General features: G+C 44.0%; 1 protein-coding gene across 1 annotated transcript in view; it reads left to right on the top strand.

Moving 5' to 3' along the window:
* LOC133352494 (ephrin type-A receptor 4-like) overlaps positions 1–20,206 on the top strand; it is a 107,880-nt gene that overhangs the window by 86,020 nt on the left and 1,654 nt on the right. The window contains exons 14-17 of the mRNA XM_061568176.1: positions 2,541–2,750; positions 5,664–5,813; positions 14,421–14,620; positions 17,953–18,108. Coding sequence (XP_061424160.1) covers positions 2,541–2,750; positions 5,664–5,813; positions 14,421–14,620; positions 17,953–18,108 — 716 coding nt within the window. The remainder of the gene's footprint in view (positions 1–2,540; positions 2,751–5,663; positions 5,814–14,420; positions 14,621–17,952; positions 18,109–20,206) is intronic.

Here is a 20,206-nt window from a genome sequence, read left to right as displayed (position 1 = left end):
TTATCGCCAGGATTAAAGGCCTGCTTAGGCGGAACTTAGCAGAGCACACACTCAACTTTGCCACAATTGTCTCTCCACACGTGGGCAGGTACAGACACAAACGCACATCAAGTGGTAAACTGGCACGCCTATTTAACAGCCAAGAAGAACCAAAACTATCCCCCATTGAAAAGAAAAATTAACAAAGCAATTGCCAGCCTATGACCACGTAGTGTTGCGTAATCCATTCAAAAGTAATTCCCTGAGTGTCGGGATGAAATTTAATTACGGGAAGGTAGCTAAGCTAAATCTCTAACCTGCTGCTCAGGAATAAAAGGCTGTGTATGCAAGGCCCAGGAGAAAATGATCACGCTAACCCTGGCGTTTCATTTGTTTTGTGGTATTATGCAAAGCATTATTTTAAGCAGACATGAGCGACAAAGTAAAACTAATGCCGTTGGTACTGCGGTTAAATGTGACAATGCCAGGCAATGCTGTGATGGGTTTATGGTTAGAGGTTTGGATTGGAAAATTGTTTAAACAAGATAGATTTACATTTGTTTCAATTATCTGTGGTTCCTTCATATTATTACTGTGCATAAGAGGATATTGAAAGATAGTGAATGGGTGCTGTGTTCCCCGCACCTCCGATGCATGCGGTTGACTACAGTACGGTGTGAAAGAAGGTCAACATACATACATTCCAACAGAGATTCAATGAATTGGTACAATTCTCGATCGCCAATTGATTGATTAAATAATTCGTTTCATGGCCTTTCTATTTCAATATTAGTCGTATTGTTTCCCGTCTCGTTTGTACATTTTAGTTACCTCTAATAGCATAAATGGAGTATTGCCATATATTTATCATGTAATTTTCATTAAAAAAATCATTCTCACATGCACAATTTAATTTGCTTATCGATAACATATTTTAAACCATGAATCTATGCATAATTACACGCCTATTCTCATAGATCAACCTATACGTAAGGAAGCATATGCAGTGGCCACATATCATCATCATCATCATTAATCACTTCATACTTCATGCTTCACTCAAGTTAGAGCAGCTTTCAAAGTGCCAATGGGAACGAAGAAGCACATTTGAACAGAGCACAGTACACATGCGGTAGTGCACATGAAGTTGAATTTCGATTTAAAGCTTTCGTGACTGCAGGGATTAATCTTCTTGGTTCTTTCGGTAAAGTCACGTAGAAGGGAAATAAAAAAAAACATAATAAAATAATTCTCACGACGTTTCGGCCACAATGCAAGCAGCCGTCCTCAGGTGAAGACCAGGTCTGTCGGGAAGACAGGTCTTCACCTGAGGACGGCTGCTTGCGTTGTGGCCGAAACGTCGTGAGAATTATTTTATAATGTTTTATTTTTATTATTTCCCTTCTACGTGACTTTACCGAAAGAACCAAGAAGACACATGAAGTTGGTTGGAGTCACATATATACACAACCACTTAGTGCACTATTCCGAGTCACGGATCAGCTCTCGCTTGGCCTCTAACATGGCTCAGCTTCGCCTTGAGTCACTCACTTGCGCTCAAGCTTGCATGGGAAGCTCAGCCGTGGCTTGGCTCCGTTGATGTAAATCAACTGAGTGTCTGGGACCATCCTTGGAGCCAGCTCTAATTAAGCATGAGCATGGCTTTGATCCAGTTCACTTGAAGCCAGAGCCGACCCTGAGCCGAACCATGGCTAAGGCTATGGGCCTCGTGCAGTAGCATCCAATTATTTAGCAGCTTAACCTTGGAGCACATGCGCTAAGTCTGGCAAGAAGCAAGCGCTGCACTGTGTTAGTCACATGTCTGTTCTGCCAAGTCAGAGCAAATGCAATTTCACGTGACGTGGAAAATATATACTTGAGATTTGAACTATGTGGCTTGTTTATTTACTTATTTCAGGGGTACCACGGTGGTGTGATGTGATCTTCCTCGCCTGGTATGCAGGAGGTCGGGGGTTCAATCCCGACCCTGACACCAGTATATTTGAAGCTTTGGTCACGTGGATTTTTCTCCGCGTCCTCCGGTTTGATCCCTCCAAATTTAGAAACTTGCATTTAGAGTATTTGGCTGCTATAAATGTTTCCATGATGAGCCACTTCGTGTATGTATGTTGGACTTCTTTCACACGGTATGTAGCCAACTGTGCTAATCAGAGATGCAGGGGAAGTACAACAAACTAAACAAACAAAAATGAGTTTGCTATGTAGCTTTGAAAGTGCACAGCTCCAGCGGATTCCTAATATCGGCAAGAAGAGTGTTCCAGACGGCCGCAGATGCGCACCTTGAAAGCGCGCAACGCGGTGGCCGCTTTAATTCGATGGCCAGCCAAAATCCGCAGCTGCTGCAAGGATGGCCGGAGTTGGTGTGACGATGGTTTGTGCTCTTTGACGAGTTAGGCAGAGAGCCTATCATCTGTGGCGAGTACTTTGTGTCTGCGAAATGTTTCACTAAACGAGCTTGCGCCTGGCACAGTGGTCCCGTACCGCCGCAGCTCAACACTGCTCTGCGTTCTCTCCTTCCCCTACCCCCCCTACCCACGCAGAAGAACGACGGCCAGTTCACGGTGATCCAGCTGGTGGGGATGCTGCGCGGGATCGCGGCCGGCATGAAGTACCTGTCCGACATGAACTACGTGCACCGCGACCTGGCCGCTCGCAACATCCTGGTCAACAGCAACCTGGTGTGCAAGGTGTCCGACTTCGGGCTGTCGCGGGTGCTGGAGGACGACCCCGAGGCCGCATACACCACCCGGGTGAGCAGCGGCGTCGCAGCCCCGCCGGCGTTCGATAGGCGACAGCCGCCGTGCCGTGCGGCCCAACGTATCACGCTCTCCGCGCGCTGCGTCAGGGTATCCGTTCCGGAAGAGGGTCCCGGCGCGACACGAAAACCACGTGGGCCATGTCGCCCGCCTTTCCCTGTTCAAACAGCCAATGGGGTGGGATCGATCTCCATCGGTGACCTTGAGCCATGAGAGGCAATTTTCAAATGTCTATGGAAGGGACCACTCTCTGCGTAGCATAGGACCGGTTGATTTTTTTGTTATTCACTCGAAATGCTCGTCATGGTTGTTGACCGAGAAGGGACGACGGGACGAGCAAAACCCCAGAGGACAATTGTAGCTTTCACCTTTTTCATTGAAAGGTGAGAAAATTGGCAATGTATCACCCTGATGGATTTATGCGTGACATGTGTCATATGTCATGGACATCTGTGAAAGAAGAGCTTCGTAGCTCATAGTATTTCTCCAGGATTAATACAAATTCTGATTCTGATATGGAGGAGGACCATGGGATACCATCCACACAACTGTGGCAGTCAACCGTGCTTACTCGTCAACTATGCGGTCGCGTGATTTTTGTATATGAATTAAAGTATGCCTTACATCATATGCCCTAGTTTGCTGGCCTTCCTCCACCCCGCCGATTAGCACGGTTGGCTACGCTAGGTGTGAAAGAAGTTCAAGTTCAACGTACATACATGCCAGACTGTATCGGGAAATTATATTCTGAATCCAAAGCTCATTGTATAGCTATGGATGTGGTTTCTTGAAAGCACGTGCTTTACAAATTCATGCAATTCAAAGAAGAGGGCACAAGTGGCAAAAGTACAAATGAACCTAATGGGGCATCTGGGTAAAAAGCACCTTCAGGGCATATGGTCAGGGTACAAATATGTGTCACTGTTTAGTCGCTGATGTTAATATTCAACATATGCCACGCAAAATACTCCGCGCCCAACGTGCCACGCATACTTGTCAAATTAGGACCAACGCGGTTTGCACGTGCCGTGCATTATCGATAAAGAGAGAAAACGTTCATGAAAATTCTACCCAGCATCAAAACATACTTACGCGACTTTTATCACTATAGAGAAAACAGCTTTTTTTTTTATCAAAGCCACATTTATAAATATATATTTATACGCACAGTGTGTTTGCTGTGAATAATGACGTATGTATTTTGAACTTCTTTCACACCGTACTGTAGCCAACCGTCCTCATCGGAGGTGCGAGGGAAGGACAACAAACTGAACACACAAAAAGCAGTCCCCCACTTTATTCATTGATGCACAAATAAATCAGGGAGGTCATAATTGTTTGGTACGTCATGAATTGTGCCAAGTCCTCGCATGCTGTGGCCAGCCAGTAATTTACATCTGCTAATAACTTCGTTTTTAAATTGAAAGGCCCACTTAGTGGACTGTGCTGTGCATCTCATTTAATTCAAAGACTCGTGCAGCAAATTACATTCACGGCACCTGGTTGATTTGCTGCGAGACCCCGTCACGGATAATTCAAACACGCAACAGAGAGCGTTGGTAGCAGCATGGGGCACTGGTGCATGCCTAACGAGTCTAAACACAGTGATAAGGGGTGCCTTTTGAGCGCCAATCCAAATCGGTCGAATCGCTAAAATTTTTTTTTTGACAAATTTGCACGCCCCGTGCACTTTGCTAAATTAGACATTTAAGAACCCCGCTTGACTTAAATCACTCCAAGCGGTGGTCGCGTAATTGTAACCGTTTCATGTAAATAGAATGAGAAAAAATTATAAATATATATTTTGTGCGGGCAAAACATTTTCGGGTTCAATTAAATTTCACGAACTTAATGAAGCATCAGGGATTGTACTGACAATGGAAGACATCGCAACGATAACCATTGATGCTGCCTCAGAATGGAAACGCTTATAATAAGATAAAACGTGGGCAGTGATCAATTTTAATTAATCAACTGCCTTCAGATTTCTTTTTTTTTGCAAAGCACCAGGATTGTAATGTTGAGCCTCAAGCTTTCAAGACTGCGTATGATCAGTAAGACATATACGGCGGCTTTCGCGATCATTATTATTCATTCTAGAGGTTTTTACTAATTTTTATATTTGGCCGTGTCGGGTGTTGGCGGGTTTAACGACAGCATTTATATTTACACGATATAACCCAAACCAAAAAAAACCTAACCTCTTGTGGATTAGATGAATGGTGTTTGCAACTCCACTGCTAGATGAAGGCATCTCCACACCACGTCAATCTTGGAGTCTGTTTGATCAGAGTTCAGGCTGGTCAGCGCTGCTCGGTGAAGAGGGGGAAGTTGAGAGAGAAGGGGAGCAGTTCACGTATCACCCATTGCCGATGTTGGCTGTGGCCAGGAATTGAACTCGATCGACCGTGGTAACGGCGCAATGCGTGAACCACTGTCCAGTCACGCCGCCCCCCCTCCCACCCCACTTTCTCGCGTTGCCCGTGTACAAATCACCGTGAATGCATGAAATCCCGGGAGAATTTACAGCCCTGCAAGGTTGAGTTTGGTCAGTCCTTAGATGAGAGATTTTCTGGTAACAGACTTTGGCTGTAATGTGGCCAGAAAATACAAGAACAGCAATGCATTTGAGTGTTACCCCCCCCCCCCCCCCAACTTAAGATGCCTGCTAACTCTGGTTTCCTCCTACTCTTAGTTCTTTCGGTAAAGTCACATAGGTAAAAAAATGAAATAAAAAACACACACTCGTGGGAATTGACCAATCATCGCAATTCCGGACAGCGCTTGAAACAAGTTTCAAAGGGAGCCTTGGTGAGGCTTTCCTGGGTGGCGGTGGTAAGTTAAAAAAAAAACACCATCGCATCGCTGACGATTGTTTACTGTCCCGCGGCGCTGCGTTGCGTGCAGGGAGGGAAAATCCCCATCCGCTGGACGGCCCCGGAGGCGATCGCCTACCGCAAGTTCACGTCTGCGAGCGACGTGTGGAGCTACGGCATCGTCATGTGGGAGGTGATGTCCTACGGCGAGCGGCCCTACTGGGACATGAGCAACCAGGACGTGAGTTCGACCGCCGGACACCTGCCTGGCAGTCATCGCTCTCCTGATTTTATGATGTTATGTCATTCAGAACAAACACGTCGGATGCGTTGTGTTGTACACCCACCCGTTGCGAAATCTGGCTTCGTGCGTTTAGCAGCTCCACCCCCCCCCCCCCCCCCCCGCTGTTATGAGTTTGGATCCAATTTCACTTTTTTGTATTGAACAGAGCCCCCATTCTTGTAGACGGAGTGCTCTTGCCAATACAATCTGGTGAGTTTTAAACACCAATATCATCCATAATGTACTCAAATTGGACACGTGTATTCGCTCTCAAACACACCGGTGTGCTGTACCAGTAACGAATTGGCATGTTCTGTTTACGTGACAAACCTTACTAGTTGGCTGTGTCGGGTGGTGGCAGGTTTAACAACACATTTATATTTACGCGATCTAACAAAAAAAAAATGTTATCTACAATCTGGTGAACCAGCAGCATTTGTTTAACGAACCCGACTCTGCTGATGAGGCCAAGAAGGTCCAAACCAGTCCAGAGTCTGCTTTCTTCAACAAATACCACTGGATAGCATTAGTCTGGACAGGCAAAAGTCTGATGGTCTAAAAAATATGGTATTGTTATGTGGAGACACATGAAAGAAGTGCCTGTATCTCCAAGTTTAAATTTTTCTCTCTGCTTGAGACACTGTGTGTGTGTGTGGGAGCAGTGGAGCACTGCAAACTAAGAAATCTGACTTCAATACCCGATCTTAAATAGTTAATTTTGCACAAATTGGCAGAGCCACTCGATTCATAAATCGAATGTTACGTCTTCAAATTCTGGTTTGCGGAGGTGATCCAGCCAATCATCTCTGCAGATTCTATAAAATTAGTACCATTTGAGGGAAGTTGGAAGGGATTATTCTTCGGAGATACTATCCCACATTAACCTGCGAGGCTTTAAAAGGGCACACCCCACTAAACTTGAAGGAACTAATACATTTATATATTCCATCAGGGTCCTTAACATCTTTTGATCTCCAACTGCTCAGCACTACCAGGTCTAGGTTGTGGGCTTTTCGTGATCGGGCTTTTGTTAGCGTGGCACCCACGCTATGGAACGGAGTCAGTAGATACATTTAAGTCCGCTTTGAAAACCCATTTCTTTAAAGTGGCCTTCCATCTTTAGTTTGGTCGGTTGCCCTGGTTCTGTTTTTGTTTCTTGCTTGTCATGCATCGCGCATTGGGATCATCGGATGGAATGCACATTATGAATTTGAAATATTATTTGTATTATTTTCCCCCACAATGCGAATGCAGAATTGACCCAATGGCATAGGGCCCATCAACAGAGATAGGTACTGTCTCAGTGCTCATTAGGGCATGGTGACACGTTGCATTGTAACACATGGTGACACGTTGCATTTGTAAAACATGGTGACACGTTGCATTGTAACACAGCGTGATAAGTACTGCCACGGGATCCTCCCAATACACAAACCTATATTATGTCAGTGTCAGACTGCTCATAATTCACTTATTGCATATGCGAGTATTTGTGCGAGTGTGTATATATATGTGCAGTGGGGTGTGGTAGTATGGTGGTTAGTGCACTGTGCTACGAACTGAGCAACCAGAGTTAAATTCCTGCTAACAGCCAACATCACCAATGAATATCTGAACCGGTCACTGGGGCTCCCTTAGGTCAACACAGCCTTAAATGAGTAGCCGGTGCAGTGTGTAAATATTGCCACGAGGAAGACAAAGTGGCCGGGCGTGATGCTAGCCACTCGCCCCCTCGTGTGCCGTGCCGGCCTTCATAGGTGCTCGCTAACAGCACTTGCCCCAACAATCTGTTTAGGCTGCACAGGCAATCTTTGTATTTGTATATGTTCATACAAGTATACATACTATACATGCATATGTATAAAATTCAAGAGGACAAATATATTATAAGCAGACTGTGACAGCTGGTTCTTTGATTCAAAGAAATGAAAGCAGAAATCTCTTGCTTTGCTTTGATGCACCACTGAAAATGACCTTGACTAGATATTGAATGAAAACAAAAATCTCACCCTTGAGATGCAGTGCACAACAACGCCACTCATTACGGCGCGGATGGCTGTAACGTTTGAAAAAATAATCCATGTGAGAGGGCGATATGAGATGCTTCCCAACATAGCACGTTTTCAAATCGCATTTCACAAGAAAGAGTTTTCTGTCGCCTTCCCAAAATCATTTCCCATCGCTACGTTACACGTGTAAGTAGGATACACAGAACTATCATCCTAGAGTCTACTTTAGGACGCAATAATAATAGAGGCTTCGGCAATTGCTGAGGGCGTGGCCCTGTAAGATGTATGAATATTGTGCCGTTCGTAAAAAAATATACCGGGCCAAGTGGTGCTACGATAAGACTGCCCGTACTGCAATGGGAAGGTTACGAGTTTAAATCCTAAGTCAGTCGTCGACTCAACCAATCATTCCTCTGGCGTCGCTAAAATAAATGCCACTTTGGGAATTCAAGTATGGTTTTAATCGAAACAACTGACGCTTGCCATAATGACATGTAATTTCCACCAACGGCTTGTCAGTGGAGATGAGTAGTGCTTAGTGCTTGCTTAAGCATGAGAAGTCTTTCGTGGTATAAATATATACACTGTACAGTACATATATATAAAAGTATACATGATAAATATTTTAATATATATGCTGAATATTTTTTTATAGACGTTTTTCGTGATTTGTTTGATAAAAGGTATTGTTAAAGGTGCAGCCCAGCAATTGCACGCTCAATCCACAGCTGGCAGAAAGCCCTCCATGGGGAACGGCTCTATCGGCCTCCCCTTCCACAATGCCCAGGTGTCTTGAAAGAGGAGGGCATACCCACACTTTACCCCACCACAGGCGAGCTGCCCATAAACTGACCGTGGTCGACCCGTCCACGTGTTATTGCGTATTGTATCGCCAACGGACAAGGAGAGACCCTCGAATTGAGTCCACGTAAATTGTGACGGACTAAAATGAGTACGAAGGGTAATTGCTCCTTGGTTGGAGGTCGTAACCAATCACAGACGCTTTTCACAGCTTAATAACAGCTTACAATTTTAAAACATCTCACCCCCATTTAAGTACGCAGTACAATGGCCAACCATTCGGCATTGTCCGTGTTAATTAGGCTGCGAGCTTTTGTGAATATTCAAAAGCACGTTATGAATGGCGCAGATCCCCGAATGTCAGGTTCACAATGGAGAGGGAGTGTGTGCACAGGAGGTGCTTTCTGAACCCATCTGTGAGCGCGGAATAACAGCGTACCGTGTTAAGTACTCTAATGGAAAAGTTTACATAATTCATTTGCGGCGACTGCACATTTTAACGTCTACCTGTTTCCCTCCTTGCAACAGCAAGGTTGCGATGTGGCATTCTGCAGACTTAAACTGTCGAGCGATGCTCGACGTCGGCTGCGTTAGTTGAGCTGCAAAGTCGTTTCGGCCCAGCTTGACCCAAGTGCTCAGCTGTCGACACACTTATCAGTGTTGCCTCTAACTTATTAAAGACCAATTCAGACCTCATTGGCCAACACTCGTCCTACGCAGTCCCATCACAAGGGAGAAACACAAACAAATAGACGAAAAAACGTTGCCCGTATTGAAACCGCTGTATGCCGTAAGGACCTAAAAACTCAATTTCCATGTACAGGAATACGGGATGAATCCGTATGGGTTCGTAGGTATGGAAGTGAGTCATTCAAAGACAATATGGCACACAACTAGCTGGGGTTAACGAATGCACAGCGTCACACATATGAGAGACGTCATCGCGGACCTTTGTTAAAGATCGTAAATGCTTGCCTCATCTTTCCCAATGACATACATGAGAGATAATGAAAACAAGCACTCGTGACTGCTTAAATGCACGTGCTATCAGATCAGATTCTGTAAATTGAAAAGAGTGAATATCAAGTACCATTTTGCTTGGCCTTTGTGGAATTTTAAAATGCATTGACTGGGTAGAAATTGATACAGCCAAGGCCGAAATAAAAAAAAAACGCACATGAAGGAATGACTAAAAAAAAACCTTTGACAAGAATGGAATAGCTACAGTGTCTCTAAGGAACAAAATAGAACACATTTGAGAAACGGAGGCGGATAAGGATCTATGTTGTCGCCAAATGTATCAGCAGTTACTTGAGAAGACGTTTATGCAAACAATTCGACTGGAGAACCAAACGCAAACATATGTTGTGTGTGCTCTGAAGAAGGGCCATTTCCTGATATGTTCCCAATCACATATTTTTTTTCATTTTCAGACCATAGTGTTATGGACGAATGTTTTGAGTTTTCTTTGATATTCTTTGTATGTATTCATTCAGATGCTTGAATAACAGCAGTTGTTTGGATAATAATCGGTATGCGGATAAGAGGAGCTACAACGTAACCCTATTGTTTACTTACCCTGGCAAAAATAATACTTTTCATGAACTTCCTCATCGCCCATTCGACACGTACACTATACATGTACAACCGCACGTGATTGTAAAGTCCAACCGTAATTGTTGCTGGTCAGTCACGCATTGGGCCACTCTTTCCACACGTTGGTTGCTCGAGCAATCTCTGTACATATTCTTGTTTTTTTTAAGCCACAGTGTTCTCTCTCTCCCTTCTCTTTGTCCTGTGCCTAGAGCATCCGTGCTTTGAGAAGTAAGAAAGGTTCACAGGACACTCGTGCTGCCTGTACACGGAGTGCTGTCGCTGTCAAACATAGTTGGGGTGGGGGGGATATACACAAGCGAGTTGAAAGAGAGTTTCCTTTGAATGGAAGCTGGTAAAACAGGCAGTGGGAAAAATATTTTAACGATGAAAATAAAACTAAATATTTGGCTTTTTTTGTGCTGATTAGCCCATACATGGATACCACAACTTTCAAAGTTCTTTTCATGCTGCCTTTTTATTCGCTTATTAAAACAAAAAAGTTATCATTCGTGTTATTGTGTTGGAGTTTGGGGTAGTGCTGCGCATAGCTGAAATGTACATTGTGGCTGGTGTTTTATACTTCGCTGTAGCTTAATTGCTACTACTAACAGCAGAGTTAGGTTGCTTGCACAAGCGAGGTAAAATTGTCGAATGAATATTATAGCATGCTGTGTTATGACAAAAATATGCTCATCATCATCTGCAGCCAAACATTTAGCATCACAAACTTGCAACATTAGTTATGAACTATTTAGTAATCGCCTCCCATAGAAACACATATCTTCACCAACCTTCACCAGTCTACTAAGGGAAATTATAGATACATGCACACACATGTGAGACAAAGACCAAAGACCCCCCGTATAGTCTTAACAGACTGTAGGGGCAAGTGCTGTTAGCGAGCACCTATGAAGGCCGGAATGGTACACGAGGGGGTGGGTGGCCAGCATCACGCCCGACCGCCTTTGTCTCCCTAGCGGCGATGTTTACACACCGCACCAGGTACCCATTTGAGGCTGAGTCGACCTAGGGGAGGCTCAGGACCGGTTCAGATAATCGTCACTGGTGTTTGCCGTGAGCGGGAATCGAACCCGGGTCGCCAGGTTCGTAGTACAATGCGCTAACCACTACACTACCGCTCTCTCTCTATAAATATAATCACACGCGTACATGCACAATGTCTCCTGGTGGCAGTGTTGCGGACCACCTTGGCTCACAATGGAAAGAGTTTAAGTTAAAATCCCATCTGGAAATCGACACAGACTGATAAGCCCCTTCAGTGTCAACACAACGGATAGGACATCTTTTGATTTAACAACAGAATATTGCGATACTAATCTTCCTGAAAGTGTGACCTGGAACAATATATAAAATGTACATCAGTAGGGGATTTAACAACTGTTTGAAAATTAACATTGAAAGGGCACGTACCGTGGCCCACTGTGGGGCTTCGTCAATGTATTCCTCCTCAGTTGCTGATGTTCAACATTGTGCCAGCTACTCGTATGGAGCCGAGATAACCTAGGGGATATCCAGGACAGGCTTTAAAAAAAAAAAACATGTATTATTGATGTGAATGGCTGGGAATCCCAGCGAGGTCACTGTGATCTTAGCACAGTGTGCTAACCAATGTTTCAACATGAGCACACGTGCACAAGACAAAGACAAAGATACCCCGTATAGACTTCACAGACCTTTTTGGGCAGGTGCTCTTAGCGAGCACCACCTGTACGGCACACGAGGGGGTGGGTTGGCCAACACCACGCCTGGTCACCTTTGTCTCCCTAGTAGCGATGTTGGCAACACTGCACCAGATACTCATTTGAGGCTGCGTCGACCTAGGGGATTCCCAAGTCACTGGGTAACCCTCGTGGAATGCACTAATCGCTACACTACCGCTTCCAAACACACACACCCCAACGAAGTTGTGAATGCCATGGAGACAAAATATACACCAATAACAAAAAGGCAGCGCTCGAGTTTGCTCTCGACAATGGCGAATGGCAATCTTTGAATCAACAAAAAAAACCCGCGCAAGAAATGTCTCTTGTTTGTTTATTTATACAAATTCTCAAACATGCTCATGGAAGCAAAAGCAAACTCGTTGTGTCCGTGCACATTCGCAAATATAATATAAAGAAGGACACGTAAAAGCTCACGTTATGAATGAAGGACTAGCAAAAAGAAAAAAAACTGATGATGGATTGGTAGGTGGTCATTTTTTTACCATTCATCGCTGCTTTCCCAAGCCACGATCATTGTTGTTCTGTATCCTGCCTCAGTTTCCCCGTATTTTCCACTCGCCGTTTATCAACAGTGTTAAGCATTCTCTCTCACACACACACACGACAACTTCCTCTGAGGTGCTGCTATAAAATACTGGGACGTTAAGCCTTCCCACCTCGTATTCTTTGGTTCTTTCGGTAAAGTCACGTAGATAGAAAAATAATAATAAATTAAGTGAATAAAAAAAATATTTTATTTGTATAAAAAGTGAATAAAATAATCAATAATAAAAGACTTTTTATATATCTTTTTTTCACTTCATTTTTTATTATTATTATTATTATTTTTCTATCTATGTGACTTTCCCAAAAAGAACCAATGAATATGAATTCCTGCATTCACTAATTTTTAAGTCAAAACTTCCCACCTCAACCTCGCACCGCCGGCATCATTCCTAGTTGTTGAGTGGTCAAGTCCCGTGCTGGATGCACATCATTGGCTGCCAATACGACATGAGGACAATTAATGAGTGCAACATAATTGCATCACGTGACCTCAGACGGTCGTGAAGCCTCCTATCCAGTTATGGAAATTGCACGTTCCAATGGCAGGGGCTAGCGTTTCCAGAAGATAGCCGCCATTAACGGCTAACAAACAAAGTGACGCTTGCTTATACACACAGGAGGAATGAGGCACTGATCTATCTCCCACGGTGGATTTGAACCCACATCCTCCAAGTGCCATAACCACAATCGATGCTCGAACCGCAACATCACCCGGCTGGATACTTTCATTCTTGATTTGAAGCTTTCGTGACTGCAGGAATGTCCCACCTGATGACGGACGCTTGTGTTGCGCCCGAAACATCGTGATCTATTTAATTTTATTTTATACCTACGTGACTTTACCGAAAGAACCAAAGAGTATGGATACTTTCATGTTGAGGCAGGCATACTCGAGCAACGATCTAGGTTTGATACCTGCGCAAGGCTGTTGAAAGCATTGGCAATGTATCTCTATTCATTGTTCTCTCTTACCAAAGTGGGTATGTTTAGGTTTCCATTTGCCGCACGGTATATTCTACTTTTGGGTGGAGGGGTTGTGACATTCTGTAACACTTGACGCCATGAACCTCCGTGCGTTCTGGTATCTGCGTGTTCCACTTTGTGTCTCTCGGGTGATAATTCCAGGCATGCTTGTTTGCACACTTTTTATACGCCACAGTGGCGAGATGTTAATCACCTCGCCTGGTATGCAGGAGGCCGTGGGTTCCATCCCGACCCTGACGCCTGTATATTTGGAGTTTGCACGTTCGCTCTCCCCATTGCCGCGTGGATTTTTCTTCAGCTCCATCCAGTTTTTCCCTTCACATTTTGAGCGCTCGTTTAGAGTATTTGGTTGCTATAAATGTCCACATGATAAGCCACTTCGTTAAGCTATTATTTGTGGCGAGGTGACTTCTGAAACAAATCTGTATAGCTCAGTGGGCCTTACCTGGTAAAAATAAAAAGTGTTAAAGAAAATATCTAAATCGACCTGACGCCTTGCAGAGAAGTTATCGAGGGGTATAGCGACGACGTTCGAGCTGACGATGCCCCCGTGTGCCCGTGCCCCCAGGCGATCTAGGAGGGCTACCGGCTACCACTCCATTCATACTTTTCACCATCATCCCTTCTCGTGGCGTGTCCTGCCCAAGCCCACATACTCTTGCGAACAGTTTGAAACGATGCCATTAACCCCACGTGCGTTCTGGCATTGCACGTGCTCCACTTTCTGTCTCTCTCAGCGGTACCTCCAGGCGTCCTTCTTCTTTCTCACCGCGCGCTTTTCACGCGAACGTAAATCGACCTGACGCCTTGCAGAGAAGTTATCGAGGGGGGTTTTTAGCGACGACATTTCGAGCTGCTGACGATGTCCCCCGCACGCCCCGCAGGTGATCAAGGCGATCGAGGAGGGCTACCGGCTGCCGGCGCCCATGGACTGCCCCCTGCCGCTCCACCAGCTCATGCTCGACTGCTGGCAGAAGGAGCGCTCCGACCGGCCCAAGTTCGGCCAGATCGTCGGCATTCTCGACAAGATGATTCGCAACCCCAACGTCCTCAAGACGTCCGCGTCTGGAGAGGTCACGACCAGGTGTGTTGGGTGACGCGGCGGTGCGACGGACAGGGTTCGGAGAGTAACTTAAAAAAAAAAGTCAGCCCGGCTCTCTCTGTCTCTCTCAATACGAATACTTTGAACGTATAGAAGTAGTGTGATGGAATAACAATGTTTTCTTATTATTTCCAAATTAACAATCAGATTTACTTGCATGCCTTTGCATTCGGATAAAACGTACGGCCAACGTGCACGGGGTTGCTGCTTTTCTCTTAATCGCGCGTGCTTCCGATTAACTAATTTCCTCATTTTAGTTGCCGCTGGCATCAATCTCGAGCAAAAAGTAAAACGACTATGCAAGTTATCAGCTTCTAAATGCTAAGTCATCTCCGATTGCACACTTCAAATGGAGTAATCTAAGGATATTATTGTTATTTGCCCTTTGTAATTCGATTACAGCCATTGCATTCAGTACTTGTTACTTTCCAATGCTGGTGTTTTGGCATTTCGCAATCATCAAAAGATCTATCTGTAAAGCACTCACAATGCTGAATGCCGCTTGCTGGCACAGTACCTTAATTTAGGACCTAATAGCTGATGGCTTTACACTTCCTGGCTCTTTACTCCAAACAGGGATACAGCGAGGCTTACCGTGAAATATCCTTCGCTAAAAAAACATTGACTACGATAAGGGAAACACATGTTAGATAGATAAATATTATCACGAAACATTTTCTACATTTCTGTGCGTGCTGAAAATGTTTAATTCGACATTAGTTGCATATACTCTGAACTCATGTGTTCGATTCCCACTCACGATCAACACAAGTGACTATTATCCGAACCGGTCTTGGGCCTCTCATATTTTGACTCAGCCTCAAACGAATACCAGGTGTGGCGTGTAAACATCGCCACAAGGGAGACAAAGGTGGCCAGGCATTGTATAGGCCACACACACTCTCGTGTGCCGTGCCGGACTTCATAGATGCTCGCTTACAGCACTTGCCACCTACAGTGTGTTGAGGCTATACGGGTGACCTTTGTGACAACGCGTGGATTTTCTGCATTGGCCACGTTGCTTGCTCATTTGCCATGCTGGCCTTAGATTATCGCTAATGGCACTCACCCATCGAGTCTATAATGCCAAGTGGGGAATATTTATATGTATGTGTTTTCATGACAAGTACTCGAGTTTAAATATCCACAATTTAAGCTGCATGCATGTACTTTCGTCCAGTATTTTAGATATTTAAGGACAGTGTGCTTGTGCTTTTGAATGAAATGCTAAATATTTCAAGACTGTCTGCCAGATGGAGTCACATGTACGTGTTATTTTTTACGTAAAATTGTAATTGTCATGTGTCCCAGCCCAGACAATAATGCTGATAATACCCGTGTAACTTCTCTGTTGCAACATATTAGATTTATTCAAAGAAATTGCTGTGTAGCTTTGCCCTGCAAGATAATATATTGATTTGAGGCCCATTTTTTTTTACATTTGCAATGATGCGTGTGAGTTTAAGTCCCCCGCTATTGATTGTGTGATTATTATTATTTTATTGGTCTCAGGTGAATACGCCACACTGTTGAATAGATCAGCTGACTATTAAAATAATCATCCAAAAAATGTTGCCAATTCCCAGTTCGTGGGAGTAGAGGAAAAAGGTCATTTGCAGATTTTAATTAAGATAAGGCTGAACATTTTTTTGTTTTATGCCTGTAATCATTGAAAAAATTCACGGCATTCCAATTAATGGGGTTATTACTTTGGAGTATATAATTCGAGCTGATAATGCTGCAGGCTAATAAAATAAAAACATTTTCACAGCAATCCCAGTGCAGTCATACGTTTATTTAGTTTGAACAAAGTTATTTATATTTTATGAGTATAATGCTGTACAAGACGAGTGTTACAATGGCATCATACGCATGTATGATGCAAATGTTTGAACTTTTCAAGGTGGTGAGAAAACTTTTACATTATTTGGTGATGCTAAATTGGCAGCGGTGCACACGCCCAATTAACATTCCTCAATAACGCCGTGACCTTAAAAGGAAACGTTAATAATCAGCAACATTTTGGGAAATGCCCCTTCTTCATAGTACAATAAAGTGGGGACATTTTTGTTTTGTTTCCCAAAACGTTGACTTATAAATATACTATAAGGCAGTGTTTTTGAAGAATGTGCTGAGTTTTTGTTTTACTACTTGACTCCTCAACCTATGGTGACATCCCTGCAGATTCAATGCCACGAGTTAAACTTCGTGGGAAAGTCAGCCGTGGTCATCCAAAGGAAAAGTTGGCCCCTTCCATAGGAATGTGGAATTTCCGCCACTTGTCCACCAAGAGAAATGAACCATTGCTCATTTTAGTAGGAGGACCACTTTGACTCTTTGAGATGTGAGAATATGTTGACAATTCTCGAGATGACCTGGTGACTCAAGGGTCAGTGCACCGAGTTGGTAGAGCCACATATTAATTTGGGTTACGAAATGCAGCGTGGTCGCATCTTGATCAAATAAAATGTGGGTTTCACGTAATTAGGCAACTCACTTCAGATCTGAGAATTAAAATCATAACAGTTGGACTCGCACATGATGAGCATATCTTTGCAGTAGGTCATATGGGAACGTGTGCCCCCTGATGTGCAGATGAAAAAGAGATAATTTGAAGGGATGACACTTAGTCTGGGAGTTCTGAACGAATAAGTTATCTCATGACACGAGCAGTACAACTGACATAAAATAGGGGGGAAATATTAATATAATGAACAAAACTGTGACAACTAGATACTTACAGTAACCCAAGGAGGGGTTCGTTAATTACATGACCTTAATAAAAGAAATTTGTCTAAATTCTAGTTGTTTTATTTTACACTGTAACTTTATAGTAGAATTTAAAAATATATATTACATCAAATGTCTTTCAAAAGGAGTATTCAATGTACCACTGGACGTATACACAATAGACCGATTCAGTTTACCCGATACTTGCAAGGCTCCAGTTTAACAAAACCCAAAGCTTAAGCCAGATAACACTTGGGATACGTGAGAGCAACTTCAGAACGGGGCTTGTATTTTAACTCTCGTGGCAGCTTCCAGCTGTTATGCTTTATTAACTTTCTTTAACGTCGTGGGGGGCAGTTGACCGGTAACTTTCATGTGTTCATGTCGGTCAAGATTTGGCGAATCAGCTTCAGCAGCAGCCTGGTATTATAGCCGAAGCGACGTTTTTTCAATGAATCGCAGCAGTGGCGTTAGATCGGTGACCGCGTTTGCAATGAGGTGGCCTGCATCGGCCGCGCGATGTTCTTCTGCCGTTCAATACGCCGGTGCTACATCGACGCTTGCTCCACTGTTGCGCTGTCCAGGTCTTCCAACTCCCTGCTGGACCAGAGCATCCCAGACTTTGGTTCATTCCGCTCGGTGGAGGAGTGGCTTGATGCCATCAAGATGGGTCGCTACAAGGACAACTTTGCCTCTGCAGGGTACACGTCCCTTGAGCAAATGGTCCAACTGGACTCCGAGTGAGTATAGCACCCTTCTCCATGACCAGAGAAAGAGTCGTTCCTCTCTCTCTGTCTCTCTGTCTCTTGATTGATGTTTTGTAAAATTGTTCACGGTTGTAAGCACTTCTGAATTAGCTCTGTCCATCTGTTCGTGTCCAGGGGGTCACGATAACTCTCGTGAAGATGATACAATGCCAACGAAAGTTTAGTGCAAATTTGTTGTGCTATTAGGGGCATATCCCGTTGAAAATCGGATGGATTGATCGCAGGGTTGCCTTAAACTAAACAAAAACAACAAGAATAAATAAGCAGTGCAAAAACGATTCCCTCCTGGCATTTGCAATGCCATAATTGCGTGTGACATCATTTCGTTGTGTGACCTGACAGGTATCATTATATCCAATTACTTCAGAGGACAGATCCAGATTAGAAATGGTTATACATGCCATGCGAATGTATCATTATTCTTCCCCTTTGTTTTAGCTCTATTATCATCATCATCATCATTATTTCTCTCATGCATATGAGGAAAAGTTTTTGTTTTCCCTCAGAGCAAGAATAGGTCGCATATGAAAAAAAACGACCGGAGAAGTAGCGCGGTGAAGTATGGTCACCACGTTGGACAGTTGCTGAGGTGTCTAGCAGTCCATTGACAAAGATTTGAACTTTGATTTAAAGCTTTCGTGACTGCAGGGATTCATATTCTTGGTTCTTTCGGTAAAGTCACGTAGAAGGGAGATAATAAAAGAATATAAATATAAAACAATACAAAATTTCACGAAGTTTTTTTTTTGCTGTGGATTTCACACCTGATGATGATTGCTTGTGTTGCAGTCGAAACGTCGTGAGAATTTGTATTGTTTTATATAAATATTATTTCATTATTTCCCTTCTACGTGACTTTACCGAAAGAACCAAGAATATAAAGATTTGAACGTTATTACGTATTTCACTAGTAATTACCTCCGTTTACGTGTGCGATTCCATGGCATTTTACTTTAGTCACACACGCGCACATAGATGATTGTGCAGAAACCCAACCACAGTGACATCCCCAGCGGAGAGGTTATAGATCCTTCATGATGTGGAATGAAGGTCAATAGACCTGCACTGCATAAAGAAAGACAAATAAAGAATAGGCTAAGCCAACATTGCCGGTCAATGTACTTAAGCCTCCCAACTGAAGCGCTCCAGGTTTTGTGTAGAAATTGTGTATTTTTCTAGGAACTTTTCGCAGTATGGCAATTACACCTTTTGTTATGTCGCGGTGAAAATCGTTGGAAAAATAACGCCCCGTTCTGAGCATCCAACGACTAATAACGGTAATATCAACAGAAAGGATTCCGTGAAAAAACACGCCGTCTGTTAGTTTTACAGCGGTGTGCGACAATGTTTTGCCTCCCGTGTCACATTTTCTCTATAAACACTGTCTTTAGAAAAAGAAAAAGGATATTGGAAAAACGTCGCATTACAGGGGACCCTCCTGATAAAAGGATGAAATGTCGTGAGACTCCCCGAGCCTTTCCTGTATTTTTATGAAAAATAATAAAGAGAGTCACAACGTGAGTGGAGCATTTTCAAGAATCGCGTGCAAAGGGGTGGGTGAGTGGGGCAGGTTTTCCCAAACTACAACCACCGCTGACTTCCAATAAAGTTGAATTTTTCTTGTTATATCGACCTCAGAGAGATTTCACGAGAGACACGTTTCACACTAATAATAAAGATGAGCCGAGCCCCCCCCCCCCTAAACCGGCATTTCGAACTCGCGACCTCCCCATTGCAAACTCGTGAACCCAAACATCTGCGTCACCCCTCTGGATAATTACACACAGATGGGTGTCGCTATTATTTTAGTTTTATATGCTGGGTGCTACCGTGGTGCAACGAGATGTCTGACCAACTTGGAAGAGTAGGCCAATATACCCCTCCATTGGCTTCCTAGAGCTCCCTCCAGTGGAGGCCCTTCCGCCAGCGGTGGCGTGAGGTGTGCGAACGCAGGGCGTCACCTTTAAACCCTTTTGTTATTTTGCTGCTATGTATTACGATTGTCATCGTCGTCGTCATTAAAAGCCATTGCGGGTTTGGTGACGGCCACTCGTGTTAAAGAGAGGCAGGG

The sequence above is a fragment of the Lethenteron reissneri genome, chromosome 40 (assembly GCF_015708825.2).
Source record: "Lethenteron reissneri isolate LAM-NWPU_2019-01 chromosome 40, ASM1570882v1, whole genome shotgun sequence".
NCBI lineage: Eukaryota > Metazoa > Chordata > Hyperoartia > Petromyzontiformes > Petromyzontidae > Lethenteron > Lethenteron reissneri.
The sequence above is the reverse complement of the archived record's forward strand: the minus strand, read 5'-3'. Positions and strand labels throughout refer to the sequence as shown.